Source organism: Capra hircus, chromosome 14 (assembly GCF_001704415.2).
Source record: "Capra hircus breed San Clemente chromosome 14, ASM170441v1, whole genome shotgun sequence".
Taxonomy (NCBI): domain Eukaryota; kingdom Metazoa; phylum Chordata; class Mammalia; order Artiodactyla; family Bovidae; genus Capra; species Capra hircus.
Window position 1 is genome coordinate 16,226,640 of NC_030821.1, and position 16,876 is coordinate 16,243,515.

At 39.2% G+C, this 16,876-nt stretch overlaps 1 protein-coding gene across 3 annotated transcripts in view; it reads right to left on the reverse strand.

Annotated features, from left to right (window-relative positions):
* NIPAL2 (NIPA like domain containing 2) overlaps positions 1–16,876 on the reverse strand; it is an 83,063-nt gene that overhangs the window by 53,509 nt on the left and 12,678 nt on the right. For 2 of the 3 annotated variants that reach the window (XM_018058279.1, XM_018058276.1), the window contains exons 2-3: positions 5,537–5,605; positions 4,319–4,490 (exon numbers count right to left, since the gene is read on the reverse strand). In XM_018058279.1, the coding sequence (XP_017913768.1) occupies positions 4,319–4,490; positions 5,537–5,605 (241 nt within the window). The remainder of the gene's footprint in view (positions 1–4,318; positions 4,491–5,536; positions 5,606–16,876) is intronic. The other variant, XM_018058278.1, reaches the window with a different exon arrangement.

The window sequence follows — 16,876 nt, forward strand, 5'->3', positions numbered from 1 at the left end:
CTTATAAAGAATAACGTACTGTGTTTCTAGTTAATTAAAAATATAAATCACAGTGATGATAGCCAGATTTGTCACTGTGTCAAACACTGCAATGTGTATCCAACACTGTTCTTAAGTGTTTGTGTTTGCTCAATTCTTTCCCATGACAACTTCTGAGGGAAGAACTGTTTCTATTCCCATTTTATAGATGATGGAACTGAGGCATAAACCTATCTAAGTAACTTGCCTGAGGTCACAGAGCTTTCCAGGCGCAGGTCCTAGAGCTTGTACTCTTCACCATTCTATTGCCCTGTCTTATTGGGAAGAGTATCCAGTCAAAGCTTTAGACGAAATTGAAACACCAACTCTTAAGATTTCTTAATTACTAGAAAAACAAACTCCTAGAATTAACCATGAAAAAAAGTGAAACTGGTAGTCATTCAGTCATGTCTGACTCTTTGCGGCCCCATGGATTGTAGCCCACCAGACTCCTCGGTCCATGGGATTCTCCAGGCAAGAATACTGGAGTGGGTTGCCATTCCCTTCTCCAGGGAATGGAGGTAGCCATTTCCTTCTGCCAACCCAGGGATCGAACCCAGGTCTCCTGCATTGTGGGCGGATTCTTGACTGTCTGGGCCACCAGGGAAGCCTGCCAGCATATAATCAGCATTTTAGCCAGAATAAGCTTTGGTACTTATTATTCAGTGAGAAAAGGAAGGTAAAAGTATAAAGTGATACAAGAATATAAGGGCTCTGAGCTTCTTTCTCCAAAAGAGGACCCAGGCCTGGGCATTCAGATCTGTGTATCAAGATTACTCCCATTATCCACCTCCCCACCGTGCTGTAGGTACTGGCCAGGTATCTATCCTATCTGAGTCTCTAGAACGCTCTGACTGCTTGTGAGCGTTGCCATAAGGACTCTCTAGAGGGTTTTCTGCAGAAATGTTGTCCCTTGAGATGTTTCTTATAAAGGCATCTTGTAGACAATAGATTTGGAAAGCTGCTGCTGCTGCTGTTAAGTCGCTTCAGTCGTGTCTGACTCTGTGCGACCCCATAGACGGCAGCCCACCAGGCTCCGCCATCCCTGGGATTCTCCAGGCAAGAACACTGGAGTGGGTTGCCATTTCCTTCTACGATTGGAAAGCTGGCTTACTGCATTTGCTTCTGAAAAATTGACAGCGTGCCTGGGCCTATCCCAGAGCCTCAAGAAATCCTCCACTCAGGAAACCTTTGTACTGTTTTAAATTCAATATTGCAGAAACCTGCTTGATTACAGAATTCTTTGCTTCTCAGAACGCCTATGAAACCATCAGTAAAACTCGTGCCTGAGAAAATGCCACCTCCAGGTAAGCATGTCAGTGTAGAGCAGCAGGACACACAGAGAGAAGGAAAGAAAGACTAGAAAGGAAGATGGTTCAAGGCGAGAACGTGGGTGGAGTACAAACTGAAATATCTCTGGTGGTTACTGTAGTGCTTCTTACGTGCTAGTCCTAAAAAAAAAATCTGTTGCATTGAAGTGTACAAAGGGAGGAGGAATTTTGATTATGTAAGACAAAGCAGTGGGACTGACATATTAGCAGCCTGGGCTTAGTGACCCACACAGTATCGCCTTACTTCTGGAGAGGAGGAAAAGGAACACAGTGTATTGGTATGAACCAGGCTACCCAAGGAGAATGAAGAAGATGGAAGAAAGTTCCTTCACTTGGACTTAAGAGCTAAAACTTCAAAAAAAAAAAAAAAAAACTGTTTGGACTTCAGTTTTCTTTCTTATTTTTTTTTTCTTTTCAAACTTTGAAAGCCACAAAAGAGAGCAGAAAAGCCAGAAAAGAATCTGCAGTCTCTCATGCAACACTGCAACAAATATTACCTTTAAAAAAAATCATAGGAAGGTTTGATTTCCTTCTTGAAGCTCCCAAGAAATAATAGCGAAAATGAAATTAGTAAAGTGTAGACGCTTTTCTGCCTCAGCTGTAGACACAGCCATAGGATAACATATTTATTAAAAAATACTGTCCCCTTCGCTTCACGTTTTTCTAGAGTTTCTAGAACCCTTATAAAGAATTATAAAAGTGGTCGGGGGTTGTTCTGGGGAAAATCCTCCATCTCCAGCATCCCTTGTCCACCCACAACACTGCACAGTGACCTGAATTCAACGCAGGAGTGCTGTGGGAATATTATTTATGAGCATACATTACCGTGTGCAAAGACTGTAAAGCAAGAAACAATTTGTGTCTGAGGCTACAGTTTTACTTCTTGGAATCATTTTAAATGGGTAGAGAGGGAGGTTGCTAAAAATGCTCTAAAGTTGAAACATTAATCCAGGCTAGGGGTAGACGAAGACAAACGAAGGAGAGCATGGAGAAGAGCCCATCTCCAAGTCTGAAGGTGGGTGGACTGCCCTGCCCCCTCCAGGAAAGCTGGGAGGACACTGTCCGGGGTGGGGGGAAGGCGGTTAAACTTAAAACCTCCCGTTATTAACGAGAGCTTCAAGCAAGTCATGCCGAGATGAGCAGCTTCACAGGCGGCTTCACTGAAGGTCTGTGAGGAGTTTATCAGGGCTGGCCCTTCATCTCCGATAATTTCCGACTTCTCACTTCGAGTCCCAAGAGGCCTGGCTTATCTTCATTTCTGTGAGATCTCTGGTCTTTATAATAAATCCAGCACATCCCCCTTCCTTTGTGCTAGTTGGAATGGCTCTTTTCTTGTTCCCAGAAAAAAGCTTCCCAGGACCAGGGGATTCGAGATAAACGGAGAATTTTAGCACAATGTGGTGCACTCAAGCCTCCCCCAGGCCTGTTGGATCTGCCTGGGCACTTCTGTTTTAGGCTCTTGCACCGAAACAGCATGAAGCAGAATAAGAAACAAAACTAGAGATAAGCTCTAAACAGACAGTCACTATGAAAAATAATACAACATTTTCAGATCAACGGGGGCCTATAGAAGTCTCAAGGTGACAATATAACTACGTGTGCATGCTAAGTCACTTCAGTCATGTGCAACTCTTTGCGACCCTATAGACTACAGTCCTCCAGGCTCCTACGTCCATGGAATTCTCCAAACAAGAATACTGGAGTGGGTTGCCATGCCTTCCTCCAGGAGATCTTCCCGACCCAGGGAGAGAACCTGCATCTCTTATGTCTCCTGCATTGGCAGGCAGGTTCTTTACCACTAGTGCCAGTGGGGAAGCACAATATAACTATATCTTTTTATCTATTATTTCTCAGATTTTGAGAAAGAAAAAATATAAAGAATGTCCCTGTACACAGTATATGCAGTAGTAAATAGAAGATAAGATACCTTCAAATTGCTGATTTTATCTGAATGTTAAAAATGTCAAATGATTACATAAATTGTGTGCCTATTCAGAGTAGGGTGATTTTAACTGAACAATTTCTAGAAAGCCAAAAAAGCATTCTTTGCTAACCATTCTATTATTGTACATTATGAAATTATTTTAAATAAGATACTTTAAATGATTAAGAAGGGAAAACTGCTTTCAAAATGAAACAAACTTCCCTTTGAGTATATATTATTTCAGTTTAAATTATGTTTTTAAAAAGGATATCATATAATTTTTTGGAAAATATTACACTTGGGATAATACGCTTGATCTAGTTGTTACCAGACAATAACCATCAACTCGTTTCTATTTCAATGAAGATTCCAAGTTCACAGAAACTTAGAAACATGCTGTTTCCATAGCAGCAGATAAAGGGTGAAACTCAAAAGATTTTATTGATTTTAACACAGCTTAGAGAATTTGCTCTCTTTTTTAGCAGTAATTTTTGCTTTTTCTTTAGTCTTTAGCAACATCTCATATTCTCTTGTCTAAATGTATCTAGCAAGTCATAAAAAATTTTGAAAGTAGGTTAATTATGATATTACTGTAAAATTATACATTCTTATAGATAGTAATGTATCTAATTCTTAATGTAAAAAAGATGCTAAACTATGGATCAGGCATCAAGGACTCTACGTCATGTCAGTCTAACATATGAATAAAATATGTCATTCTATTACAAATGTTTTAAGATAATTCATTAATGATTAAAAAGCATGTATAACATTTGCTGTGGCTATTGATTTATTGACTCAGACACCAGGAATCAGGCTTTTCAACATAAACGTTATAGCTACAAAATGCCAGTTTCTTCATGGTTAATGGGGCACCATGACAATGAATAACTGAAATTAGGAGTATAATTGTTTCAAATGAGCATGCTAAGAAAACAGGAAACAGACTTTTTTCTTTTGGGCCTGTGTTCAGTTGTATGTTTTTTCACCGATTATTCTGATCTCTTGAAATTTCTATTTATCAAAACACAGAAAAATGGCTCACCTGTAACAGACATACAGCCTAACGGAGCGATGAGAGTAATGGGGGCGAATCCATAGGCCGCGAAGTTTCCCGTCTCTCCCAGGGCCATCAGTACGATTCCGCTCCACCACAACACGCTCCTGAAGTATGGCCTTGGGTGTTCTTGCTGTGCCGACCGAAGATGTGAATACTTCTAGAAGTCAAACAGAATGTAAATAAGAAACATTTCCACGCAACTAAACATTGCCTTGAAAATTTTGTTCCTATAAAATTGCTTCATGGCTCTTAAATTTATTTGCAGATTATAACAGAGCAGTTATTATGATTTTCTGTTTTGTTCCAAACATATTAAAAGTGACTCATACTGACACAGTATTTTATAGTTTAAAGGGCATTCTTCATATTAATTAATTCTCATAGCTCTGTGAATAAATATCATTATTACTATCAAAGGTGGGATGTGTGTTAAGGAGTTAAGTGATTTTTTATTCTACCACACCAAAATACTTCTTTTATTAGAATGTCAAAAAAAATCAGGTTCCCAAAATAAACATCATTGAAATAAATATAATAAATTATTAAAGAAACACCTTTGGAAAAGGGATTTAAAGAAAGCATATCTTAGGATGAGTCAAAGTAGCTACCACAATAAATGTAACAGGGCAGAAAGCTCTGGTAGCAGAGGGCTGGGATAGAGGAACTCATTCATATCTGCTTTGAATATATTCTTTTATTGCAAACATGTGAATTCCTGAAAAACTGGCCATTAAATAAAGCCCTATTTCCCTCTTGTATTTTATGATAACTGAACTCACTTCTTTAAGACGTATGTACAATTCTAGATGACTTTAAAATTTTTTCTTTAAAAATTTTTTAAAAGCTTCAGAAGTCATTCAGAAAATAATAAAAGTACTATAAGAAAATGTAGAACATTAAAATAAATCTTGGTTTATGCCAACATTATGAACATCTTTTCTAAGTGTGATACCAATTCACATGAAATTTGACTGGGGTATACAATACTAATAAGAGGTTCACAAAAACATTTAACTTCTTTTAAAATCAGAAGAAAAAAACATGAATACAATCCAGTCAGTACTACATCTGTCTTTGTATCAATAAGGACATAAGATACACTTTCTTTAATGGAGGAAGAAGGCAAGAGTGTCTGAGACTTATTAAAGTCATAATGTGTCCCTGGATCAAACTATAGAGTTAGAAAAAAAAGCTTCTTCTTACCTGAATATTTAGGGAAATGCTGATTACCAGGTTTCCTAAAATGGCCAGCAAAACTCCAAAAAGGTGAATCTATAAAACAAAATGCTTTCTTTAAATAACACTTGTAAGATATTTACCAGAAAAAAAAACTACAAAAATGTAAGTTAATACATTCATTCCTTTGTTCATTCATTCAGCAAATATTTCCATAGCACCACTTTGCCAGGGTCATTTGGAATACGGATAACAGTTTTATTGGGATTAATTTCTCACTTTAGTCAAATATTATTTTTTAGAACTAGTTCAGTCTATATTTAATTCTCTAGGTACTTGCTCCATTCAATAAAATAAATAGTCATCAGGTTCTCACTTTTTCCCACTAAGATGCTTCTGCTGCTGCTGCTGCTAAGTTGCTTCAGTCGTGTCCAACTCTGTGGGACCCCGTAGACGGCAGCCCACCAGGCTCCCCCGTCCCTGAGATTCTCCAGGCAAGAACACTGGAGTGGGTTGCCATTTCCTTCTCTAATGCATGAAAGTGAAAAGTGAAAGGGAAGTCGCTCAGTCGTGTCTGACTCTTTGCGACCCCATGGACTGCAGCCCACCAGGCTCCTCCGACCATGGGATTTTCCAGGCAAGAGTACTGGAGTGAGATGCTTCTACTTATCCTGTTTTCAGTTTTCCTCAGCAACCCCTCTGATTGGGGTGTTCACTGCCTCAAGTATGTGAGTGCTTTTCTCCCTCTTTTCTTTTTCTTAAGACATTCTGGTAGACAGGAAGATATTCTGGAAAACTGTGGTATGAAAGAAAGACTTTTGGCTTTGGAGTTAAAGGATAAATCTGAAATTCAGATCTGCTGTTTTCTGACGGGCAACTTTGAGCAAGCTATTTCAGCTCCCTGGATCCAGTAGACAGGGGTTGTTGGATAAGATGTTTCCAAAATCCCTTTATCTCTAAAGTGTTATGAACTCTACTGGAGACAGACTCAATTTCCCACTGCTCTCCTGGTCAAGAACCCACAATCCCTCTCTACAGTCAACTACATTGAATATAAAACTACTATTCCAGCTCCCCATAATCCATCCTCATCCACTGTCCACAGTGGAACACCCGCTGTCCACAGCACACTCAAGGTGCTCTCTCTGCCTTGGGTAACCTGGTTCTTGTCTTTTCCAGTCAGATGTCATACCCTGCTCACGTCATTCCTCTCACCTAGGCAGTATCTCCTTCCCTCAGCCCATTCCAAACAGACCTCGCCCTCCTGGCCTTACAACTGTCTCAGACCCCACAGCCCATCCTTACTGTCTCAGAATCTAAACGGTGCACATCCCTATCTCTTCTTTTATATTGTCATGTGTATCATCAGGCTCTATCAAGAGATGGCAAATTCTCCAAGGGAAGAGGATCGTGTCTTAGGCTTCCACTAAGTCTTTCACATCATCTACTATACACAATGAGCAGCTTAAAAAAACACTTGCTTGAAAAAGTATATAGTGGTTTAAAACAAGAACTACAGAGGTTAAAAAAGTAAGTTCTGACACATTGCCCAAGATGTTTACTATAGATCGCATATGTATTATTTTGATAACTTCAAAAGATGCATTTACTGCTACTGTCTAGGTACAAAGATGTACTATCTGCTAGTAGTAAAAATTAGTAATGATAGAAGGGCTCTTCCCCCTTCTTCTTCTTTGGTACAGAACTTTTAACTAGCTTCAAATTCCAAAGCATTATTTGAATTTCAAATGAACATTACAAGCACAAGGAACCCTTTTCAGAATATAAAATGTCTTTGAAGTTTTAGAACTTTATTATGCGTGCTGAAGTGAAATTCAGTATTTTTTTAAAAATGAAGCAGAGAAGCTGAAAACCCATTTAATAGCTGACATATAATATCCATAGTCTTTAATCAGTTAAGAATTTTCTTTTCCTAATAAAGGCAGTTGGCAACAATTTTGATCACTGTTCCTCATGGGGAACAATTGTATCATAATATAATGTGCTATTTCCATGCTTTCGATTTACAATTGAGTACATTTGGCAGTAATCAGGAAAATAAAAATTCAGAAGAAGTTTGGGATTGAATGAGTAATTATGAAAATCTTCTGTAATTATAAAAGTAAATTGGGGAATAGAAATAACTTACTTCAAAATTCTTTAAATGATTCACTGAGTAGTTTAAACACCACCAGGCCCAGTGTTTAGAAACTGGTTAGCAGGATTTGGCAATGATTTCTTGGATATGACATGAAAAGCACAGGCACCATAAGAAAAAACAGATAAGCTGGACCTTATCAACAGTGAAATATTTTGTGCATCAAAGGACACTATTAGTACAGTGAAAGGCAACCCACACAATGGGAGGAAATATTTCAAATCCTATATCTGATAAAGATTGGTATCTAAAATATACGAAGAACTCCCACAACTGAACAACAACAACAAAATAAACAATGCCGCTGAAAAATGGTCAAAGAACTTGAACAGACTTTTCTCCAAAGAAGATACATAAATGGCCAATAGGCACATGAAAAAATGCTCAATAGCACTAGTCATTAGCAAAAGGCAAATCAAAAACAATTAAAAAAAAATAGCAAGCTTTGGTAAGGATGTGGAGAAACGGAAATTCTTGTTCACTGCTGGTGGAGATGTAAAATGGTATGGCTGCCGATCTCATACCATATACGAAAAATTCAGCTCAAAATCAACCAAAGACCTAAATGCAAAAGCCGATACTACAAAATTCTCGGAATAAAACACAAGGATAGATCTTTGTGACCTTAGATTTGGCCATGGATTCCCGTAGATAAGACATCAAAAGCATAAACAACAAAGAAAAAAATAACTGGACTCATTAATATTAAAAAATTATGTATTTCAAAAGATACGATCAAGAAAGTGAAAAGATAATCCACAAAATGGGAGACAATATTTGGAAATCATACATCTGACCATACATCTGATAAGGGACTTATACCTGGAATCTATAAAGAACTCATACAATGCAGTAATAATGACAAATGCCCCAATTAAAAATGGGCAAAGGATCTGAATGGACATGTCTCTCAAAAAGACAAATGGCTAATAAGCACATTGAAAAGATATTCAACATCACTAGTCATTAGGGATTGCAAATCAAAACCATGGTGATAAACCACTTCATACCAAATGAGATAGCTATAATAAAAAGTCAGATAAGAAGAAGCATTAGTAAGGAGGTAGATAAATCAATCAGAACTCTCACACGCTGCTTATGGAAATATAAAATGGTGCAAGCACTTTGGAAAACAGTCCGGCAGTGCTTCAAAAAGTTAAGCACAGAATTTACATTTGACTCAGCAATTCCATTCCTAGGTATAAATCCAATAGAAATGAAAATGTGTCCACACAAAAGCTTGTACACAAATCTCCATACCAGTATTGCTCAGATTAGTCAAAAGCGGAAGTAACTCAAATGTTCATCAACTAATGAACAGACAAGCAAAATGTGGTATATTCATACAATGGGAATGCGGCATATTCATACAATGGGAATGTGGTATATTCAGACAATGGGAATGTGGTAAATTCATACATATATTCATACAATCTTCATTTTGTTTACTCAATTTTTCCTTTTTTGTCTTCTCCATTTGAACTCTTAACTCATTCACTTTTTCTGCTTCTTTCTATCCAGTAATATATGCAAATGAAAGTGAAAGTGAAGTCGCTCAGTGCTGTCCGACTCTTTGCAACCCCATGGACTGTAGCCTATAAGGTTCCTCCGTCCATGGGATTTTCCAGGCGAGAGTGCTGGAGTGGATTGCCATTTCCTTCTCCAGGGGATCTTCCCAACCCAGGAATCGAACCCAGGTCTCCCACATTGCAGGCAGACACTTTACTGTCTGAGCCACCAGGGAATAGGGATACTCATTTCTAAGTATACCTTCTGTTTTAGCTGCCTGCATAGCTTTGGCATCCAGTTTTCACTGGCATTTAGTTCTAAATCTTTTATGATCATCTTATTTTAATCTGAGCCTATATTATCCAACGGTGTGTTTTTCAATATTTCTAAATGAATGGGGTGTGGATGATCACTTTATTGCTAATTTCTAATTTTACTGAGTTGTGGGCTGTGTATAAATTAACATTTGCCTTTCACCTATTATACTGTATAAATTAAAATCTGTGACTGGCTGGTGTAGGGTCAACAAGTGCTCCATGCATATTTGAAAAAAAAAGTACTTAATAGTTGAGTTAATATATTTTATATATTCTATCTATCTATTCATCTATCTCCATTAATTCATTGCTCAAATTTTTGCTATTCTTACTAAATTTTAGATTGTTTATTAAGTACCTAGGGAGGTATGTTAAAAATACACTCAAATGTGTGTACTTACTCATTTTTCCTCTTAAATCTATTGGGCTTTGCTTTATATTTTTAAGACCATAGTGCCAGCTGTATACAGGTTCAGGACTGTTTTATTGTCCCAGCTAATTATTCCTTTTATCATTAAGTATCAATCTCAATGTTTTTTCTTTAAAATCTATTTTAGGTGATATTAATGTAGTTACTTTCTTTTGATACTTGCCATTTTCCACATCACTTTAACATTTCTGTGTCATATTTTAGTCGTCTCTAATACCCAGAAAATAACTGGATTTTTAAAAAAACCCTGACACTTTCTGTGAAATGGGGAGGTGAGTCCATTTTGTTTATTGTGACTATAAACATATTTTCATATATTTCGACATCATTTTTGTTTTTGCAGTTATCTTACTTTTTAAACTCTGCTTTCTAATTTCTCTTTTCCTGAATCCCATTGAAATGACTGAGTTTTCTTTATTCTTTTCTTTCCCCTACTCTTCTGGCCAGGGAAGTTACATATGTTATTTATATTCTGTTAGTAACTACTGTTAAATGTTCTTAACTTTCAATTTTGAAATAGTTTTGGATTCACAGTAGGCTACAAAGAAATGTCGAGGTAGGTCTACACACTCTTCCTCCAGCCTTCCCCTCGATGTTAACATTTTACACAATTACAATCCAGTATCTATGGTTCTCTCTATCCTTTCCATGTGGAACTCCTCTTACAAGTATGTTAGACTTTTTAATTCTTTTTCCCCTAAAATAGCTCTCATATTTTCCAACTCTTATCTCTTTGTACTGAATTATGGAGAAGTTCCTCAGATCTATCTTCAAGTTCAGCATTTCTGACCTCCCTTTGAGGTCAGAATATACACGCCCATCAGTACATATATTAAACTGTATATAATCATTATCTTTAAAAAATAGTTATTTGGTGATATTTTTGGACTATTAAGAAAAGCTGAGTGCTGAAGAATTGATGTTTTTGAACTGTGGTGTTGGAGAAGACTCTTGAGAGTCCCTTGGACTGAAAGGAGATCCAACCAGTCCATCCTAAAGGAAATCAGTCCTGGGTGTTCACTGGAAGGACTTACGTTGACACTGAAACGCCAATACTTTGGCCACCTGATGCGAAGAACTGACTCATTTGAAAAGACCCTGATGCTGGGTAAGACTGAAGGTGGGAGGAGAAGGGGACGACAGAGGATGAGATGGTTGGATGGCATCACTGACTCAATGGACATGAGTTTGGGTAAACTCTGAGAGTTGGTGATGGACAGGGAGGCCTGGCGTGCTGCAGTCCATGGGGTTGCAAAGAGTCAGACAAGACTGAGTGACTGAACTGGACTGAATGGATTGGGTCTTAGTTGCGTCATGTGGGATCTTTTGTTGCAGCACGTAGACTCTCTAGCTGCGGCGTGGGCTTAGTTGCTCCATGGCAGGTGGGATCTTAGTTCCTGACCAAGGACTGAAACCCCCTCCCCTACACTGCAAGGTGGACTCTTAACCACTGGACCAGCAGGGAAGTCCCTATAATTATTCTTTACAGGTGTATTTCCCCTCAAGACTATAAGCTCCTTGAGGGCAGAGCTGTGACTTACCAACTCATCTTTGTAACCCTAATGACTAGCACAAGTGTCGGGCACAGAGAAGTTGTTTATTAAAGGCTATTTGAACTTAACTACTCTCAGATTAATTAAAAACTGTCTAGGAATAGCAAACTTTGACCTTTGGCCTTAGGAAGATCTCAAAGGAGTACTTTATAATCAACTGGGGTTGGAATTCAGGAAACACTCTGTTTCATGAGAAAACAAACTTGTCCCAGAATTCAGATTTCAACAATGAAGGGTCCACTTGTGTGCAATAGAAAGCTGCCTGCTGTCTTCTAAAGTCTAGTTATTTGATATCTACTGAAATATATAGGTATAAAGCAGGCGTCAGAAACAGTTTCCAGCTAATAGAGACACACTTCATTTATTGGGCTTCACTTCATTGTGCCTCACAGATAAGCATTTTATACAAGTTGAAGGCGTGTAGGAACCCTGCATTGAGGCCTTTCAGCACCTCTTTTTCAACAGTATTTGCTTACTTCGTGTCTGTGTATCACATTTTGGTAATTCTTGCAATATTTCAAACTTTTTCATTATCATAGTATTTATTATGATTATCTGTGATCAGTGATATTTGATGTTACTATTGCAAAAAGATTATGACTTACTGAAGGCTCAGATGATGGCTGGCATTTCCTAGCAATTATATATATATATATATATATATATATTTTTTTTTTTTAATTTAGTTGGCTGTGCCAGGTCTTAGTTATAACATGCAGGATCTAGTTCCTTGACCAGGGATTGAACCCAGGCCCTCTGCATTGGAAGCATGGCATCGTAACCAATGGAACACCAGGGAAGTCTCAGCAATAAATTATTAAGGTAGGTACACTGTTTTTCTAAGACACAATGCAAAATGCAACATAATTGCACGTTTGATAGACTATGCAAGTGTAACCATTACTTTTACATGCTGCTGCTGCTGCTGCTGCTGCGTCGCTTCAGTCGTGTCTAACTGTGTGCAACCCTATAGACGGCAGCCCACCAGGCTTCCCCGTCCCTGGGATTCTCCAGGCAAGAATACTGGAGTGGGTTGCCATTTCCTTCTCCAATGCATGAAAGTGAAAAGTGAAAGTGAATTCACTCAGTTGTGTCTGAATCCTAGTGACCCCATGGACTGCAGCCCACCAGGCTCCTCCGTCCATGGGACTTTCCAGGCAAGAGTACTGGAGTAGGTTGCCATTGCCTTCTCCCTTTTACATACTAGGAAACCAAAAATTCATGTGACTTACTTTGTTGCAATACTTGCTCTATTACAGTGGCCTAGAACTGAAACTGCAATATCTCAGACGTATGCCTGTGCACAGTATAAACTGGTATATCTTATTGTTTTTCTGAAATGTTACCTAGTTATTGAAGGTTAATTGCATACTCATTAAATTCATTTGACACATACCTGTAAATAGTAATAATTCAGTAAATCCTCATTAATGTCCCTAATTGGTTGAGATGGGGAGGTTCAAATTTGCAATGTTTTCCCAGAAAAGATGGTTTAATTACCTTCAAGGACATATAATAACTTGAGGTAAGAGTCCGTTGGACTTCAAGGAGATCCAACCAGTCCATCCTAAAGGAGATCAGTCCTGGGTGTTCACTGGAAGGACTGATGTTGAAGCTGAAACTCCAATACTTGGGCCATCTGATGAGAAGAGCTGACTCATTTGAAAAGACCCTGATGCTGGGAAAGATTGAGGGCAGGAGGAGAAGGGGACGACAGAGGATGAGATGGTTGGATGGCATCACTGACTCGATGGACATGGGTTTGGGTGGACTCCGGGAGTTGGTGATGGACAGGGAGGCCTGGCGTGCTACGGTTCATGGGGTCGCAGAGTCAGACACGACTGAGCGACTGAACTGAACTGAATTGAAGCACTACTAAACCCTGTTTCCAATTAGAGGCTCTGGTAAATGTGCTTTAATGATTACAGAATCCTCATCAGAAATCAGTGGTGTCATTTGCATATAGCGAGCAGCCCTTATAAACTTGCCACTTAAATTAAGAGACATCTAGTTTGCTTCATTACTTTATTCAGAGTGCTCTCTGCCTTCCAGCATACAGAATTAGTGGAAGCTTAGGTTCCTCTCCTCCCCCTACCCCTTTTCTCCCCTCCCTATTGATCTGGAGACTGGTGGTCAGGAAAGAGAACAGAGCTGGAGAAGGAAAGTGACTTGTACAAAGTCACACAGCTAGATAGATACCAGGCCAATTTTGGCCCCAGGAACCCAGCTCACGTCTGAATCACCGTTTCTTCATAGACTGCAATAGGTAACTGTCTGGCTAGTCAATGTTCATTTTCCACAATTTTAAACTTAGCAGGATCTGTTTCTTTTTCCCAGTATACATAAACTAAAGCAAAGATAATAGAAGCAAAGGTGGCTCAGCATCTTCATAACGCGATTACAAGTGCAGACCAGAAACACAGAAAGATGCCCTTTATTTTTGTAGGGTTCACTCCTGTCACTACTGCAGCTTAAGGTCTGGCTTTTCCAGGATGTCTTGGCAAACAGATGGTGGTAGCCACAGCAAAAATTTCCGGAGAATGAGCTTGAAAATATCAGCACTAATAAGTACTCAGGATGTTTTTGTTTTATTTGGAATAACAATCTTCTATCCCACTTTTTGGTGCCAGAATGGTCTTTAGATATTTCACATAAAGTTACTGACCTATAACCATGGGTGGAGGAGTTTGGCCAGATTGTGATGGGATATGATAATAGGGATGCGTGGAATTGGTCATAGTCTGTTCCAGTCTCTGGCTCTGCCTTCAAAACATAAATTTGGAATCAGACCCTGGTGGAGCCAGTATATGGTTCAAAAGAACCATAGATTCAGAGGTAGTTTTGAACACTGTAATAGTCATATTCAACTCACAGCTAGAATAATGCTGTCCCCTGTTCCAGGCAGTAAAATACCCCTGAACATGGAAATGAGAGATCCAGTTTTTAGTATGGGAAATATCACAGGTTAAGTGATTTAGGTCAACTCATCACTGAAGGAGTGATCTTACAGAACCTGAACCTAAAAGGGGATGATATGCCTGAGAAATGAGTATTCAGTTCATCTCATCTCACGGGAAACTCTCAGGAATGAGCTGAGGTGGTTTTGTATTTACACCTAGTAAACAGGTGCAACCTCACTTTCAGAAAGTTGAGAGGGGATAGAAGGACATCCAAAGTCTTTGCAATACATCCTTAAATTTGTAGGAGTAAAGATTCATAATGTGTGCAATTTACTTTCAAATGATACATGACAATATAAATAAAACATAGGAAGAGAGAGGGAGAGACAAAGAGAATGAGCAAGAACAAACAAACGTGGTATAGTGTTAACAAGTGAATCTCCAGATGAAGACATGTGGTGTTTACTGTATTATTCTTCTGAGTTTTCTATAGGTTGGAAAAATTCCAAACTAAGAAGTTAAAAAATCTGCTTTAGAGGCTCAATGAATTTTTTAAGAGAATATGGGTTCATTTTAAAAGAGTTCAAAGAGGAGATGATAACAAGGAAAGAAAAAAAAGCGAGAAATAAATAGGAAGCTGGCTGAACTAAGGAAAGAGATTAATGAGAAAAATAAGACCACTGCACAACTTAAAACCACATGTAGACACTGGTTGGGAAAAATATGCAAGGTGGAGGAAAAGGACATAAAATGTAAGTGACCACAGAGAAGATGGTGGATATGGGAGACAAAGTCCACATCAGAGGCTATTTGCTTAGTCATGAACCCATTTGGTATTTATTTAGCAACTAATAAATATTAGGTCCTATTTCAGGAACAAAGGATGCAAAGAATCCTCGAGAAGCTCAGAAAAGGTAGAATAAGTAACCAATAACAGACAGCTGCTGCTGCTAAGTCGCTCAGTCGTGTCCGACTCTTTGTGACCTTGTGGACTGTAGCTCCTCTGTCCATGGGATTCTCCAGGCAAGAAGACTGGAGTAGAGTGCCATGCCCTCCTCAGAGGGATCTTCCTGACCGAGGGATTGAACCCGCATCTCACGTCTCCTGCATTGGCAGGTGCGTTCTTTACCACTAGCACCACGTGGGAAGCCCAGTAACAGCCTGGTAGTGGTTTGGTCGCTCAACCGTGTCTGGCTCTTGGGACCCCACAGACTGTAGCCTGCCAGGCTCCTCTGTCCATGGGATTCTCCAGGCAAGAACATTGGAGTGGGTTGCCATTTCCTTCTCCAGGGGATCTTCCTGACACAGGAATCAAACCCAGGTCTCCTGCATTGCAGGCAGATTCTTTACTGACTGAGCTATGAGGGAAGCCCCCCGCCTATCACCTGTGAAATCTATAATAGAGTTACGCTCTATAGAACCCATGCAAACAGAAGGGACAGAGCTCAAGTCTGTCTAGACTGGACAGTATATTAGCTACCTGAGGCTGCTGTAACAAATCAGCATAAACCTGGTAGCTTAAAACAACAGAAGTTTACTCTCTCACGGTTCTGGAGCCTGGAAGCTCCAAATCAACTTCACTGGGCTGAAACCAAGACGGCAGGGCCATACTCCCTCTAGAGTTTCTAGCAAAGAATCTATTCCATGCCTCCCCCAGTTTCTGGTGGCTGCTGGCACATCCTTGAGTTTATGGTTGCATCACTCTCTGCATTGCCTTCCTCTTCCATGTGAAATCTCCCTGTGTCTCCCTCTCATAAAAAAAGGAAAAAGATAACATGTAATGGTGTTTAGGGTCCATCCAGATAATCCAGGATAATCTTTTTGTCTCGAGATCTTTATCTTAATTACATTGGCATGACTCCAGCATAGCTGGACTGGAGGGGCAGGCAGCAGCCTTTTGATGCCATGGGTCTGCAGGTGGTGCTACAACATGAAGGATGCTAAACCAGAGAAGGATAGGTTCAAGGGAGACATTTAGAAGACATCCTGGTGCAGTGTGGAGGATGGACTGGGAGGCAGCAAGGCCAGAGAACAGGAAAACCAGTTAGGAGACACTTTGGGATCTCAGAAGAAGGAGGGTAAATGTGGAGAGTTAACTACAACAGGGCCACGAAGAAACAATATTCATATTCATTGCGGCAAACGTTGGAAATACGTAATACTTTTTAGAATGCTTAATGGGTTGGACTGTTCTTACCCCTAATCTCCTTTGCCCTTGTAGATAATTGCATTGTCTGCAATACTAACCCAAACTAAGTTAAAGCTATAATCCCATACGTAAAAATGAAGAAAGAAAAAATGTCATTCCAGAAGAGATTTTTGTTATCTTGGTTTTTGTATGCCATAAGGTTATTGCCTTTCTATCCTGAGAAAGTCTCATAGCATTGGATCCAACTCTGGTGATTTAAAGCCAACAGAAAAGGTCAGGATTACAAAACACACTGTATGGTTGCTATTCTACAAGCTATTCTATGCCAATTTTTAATCAACCTTAAAAACC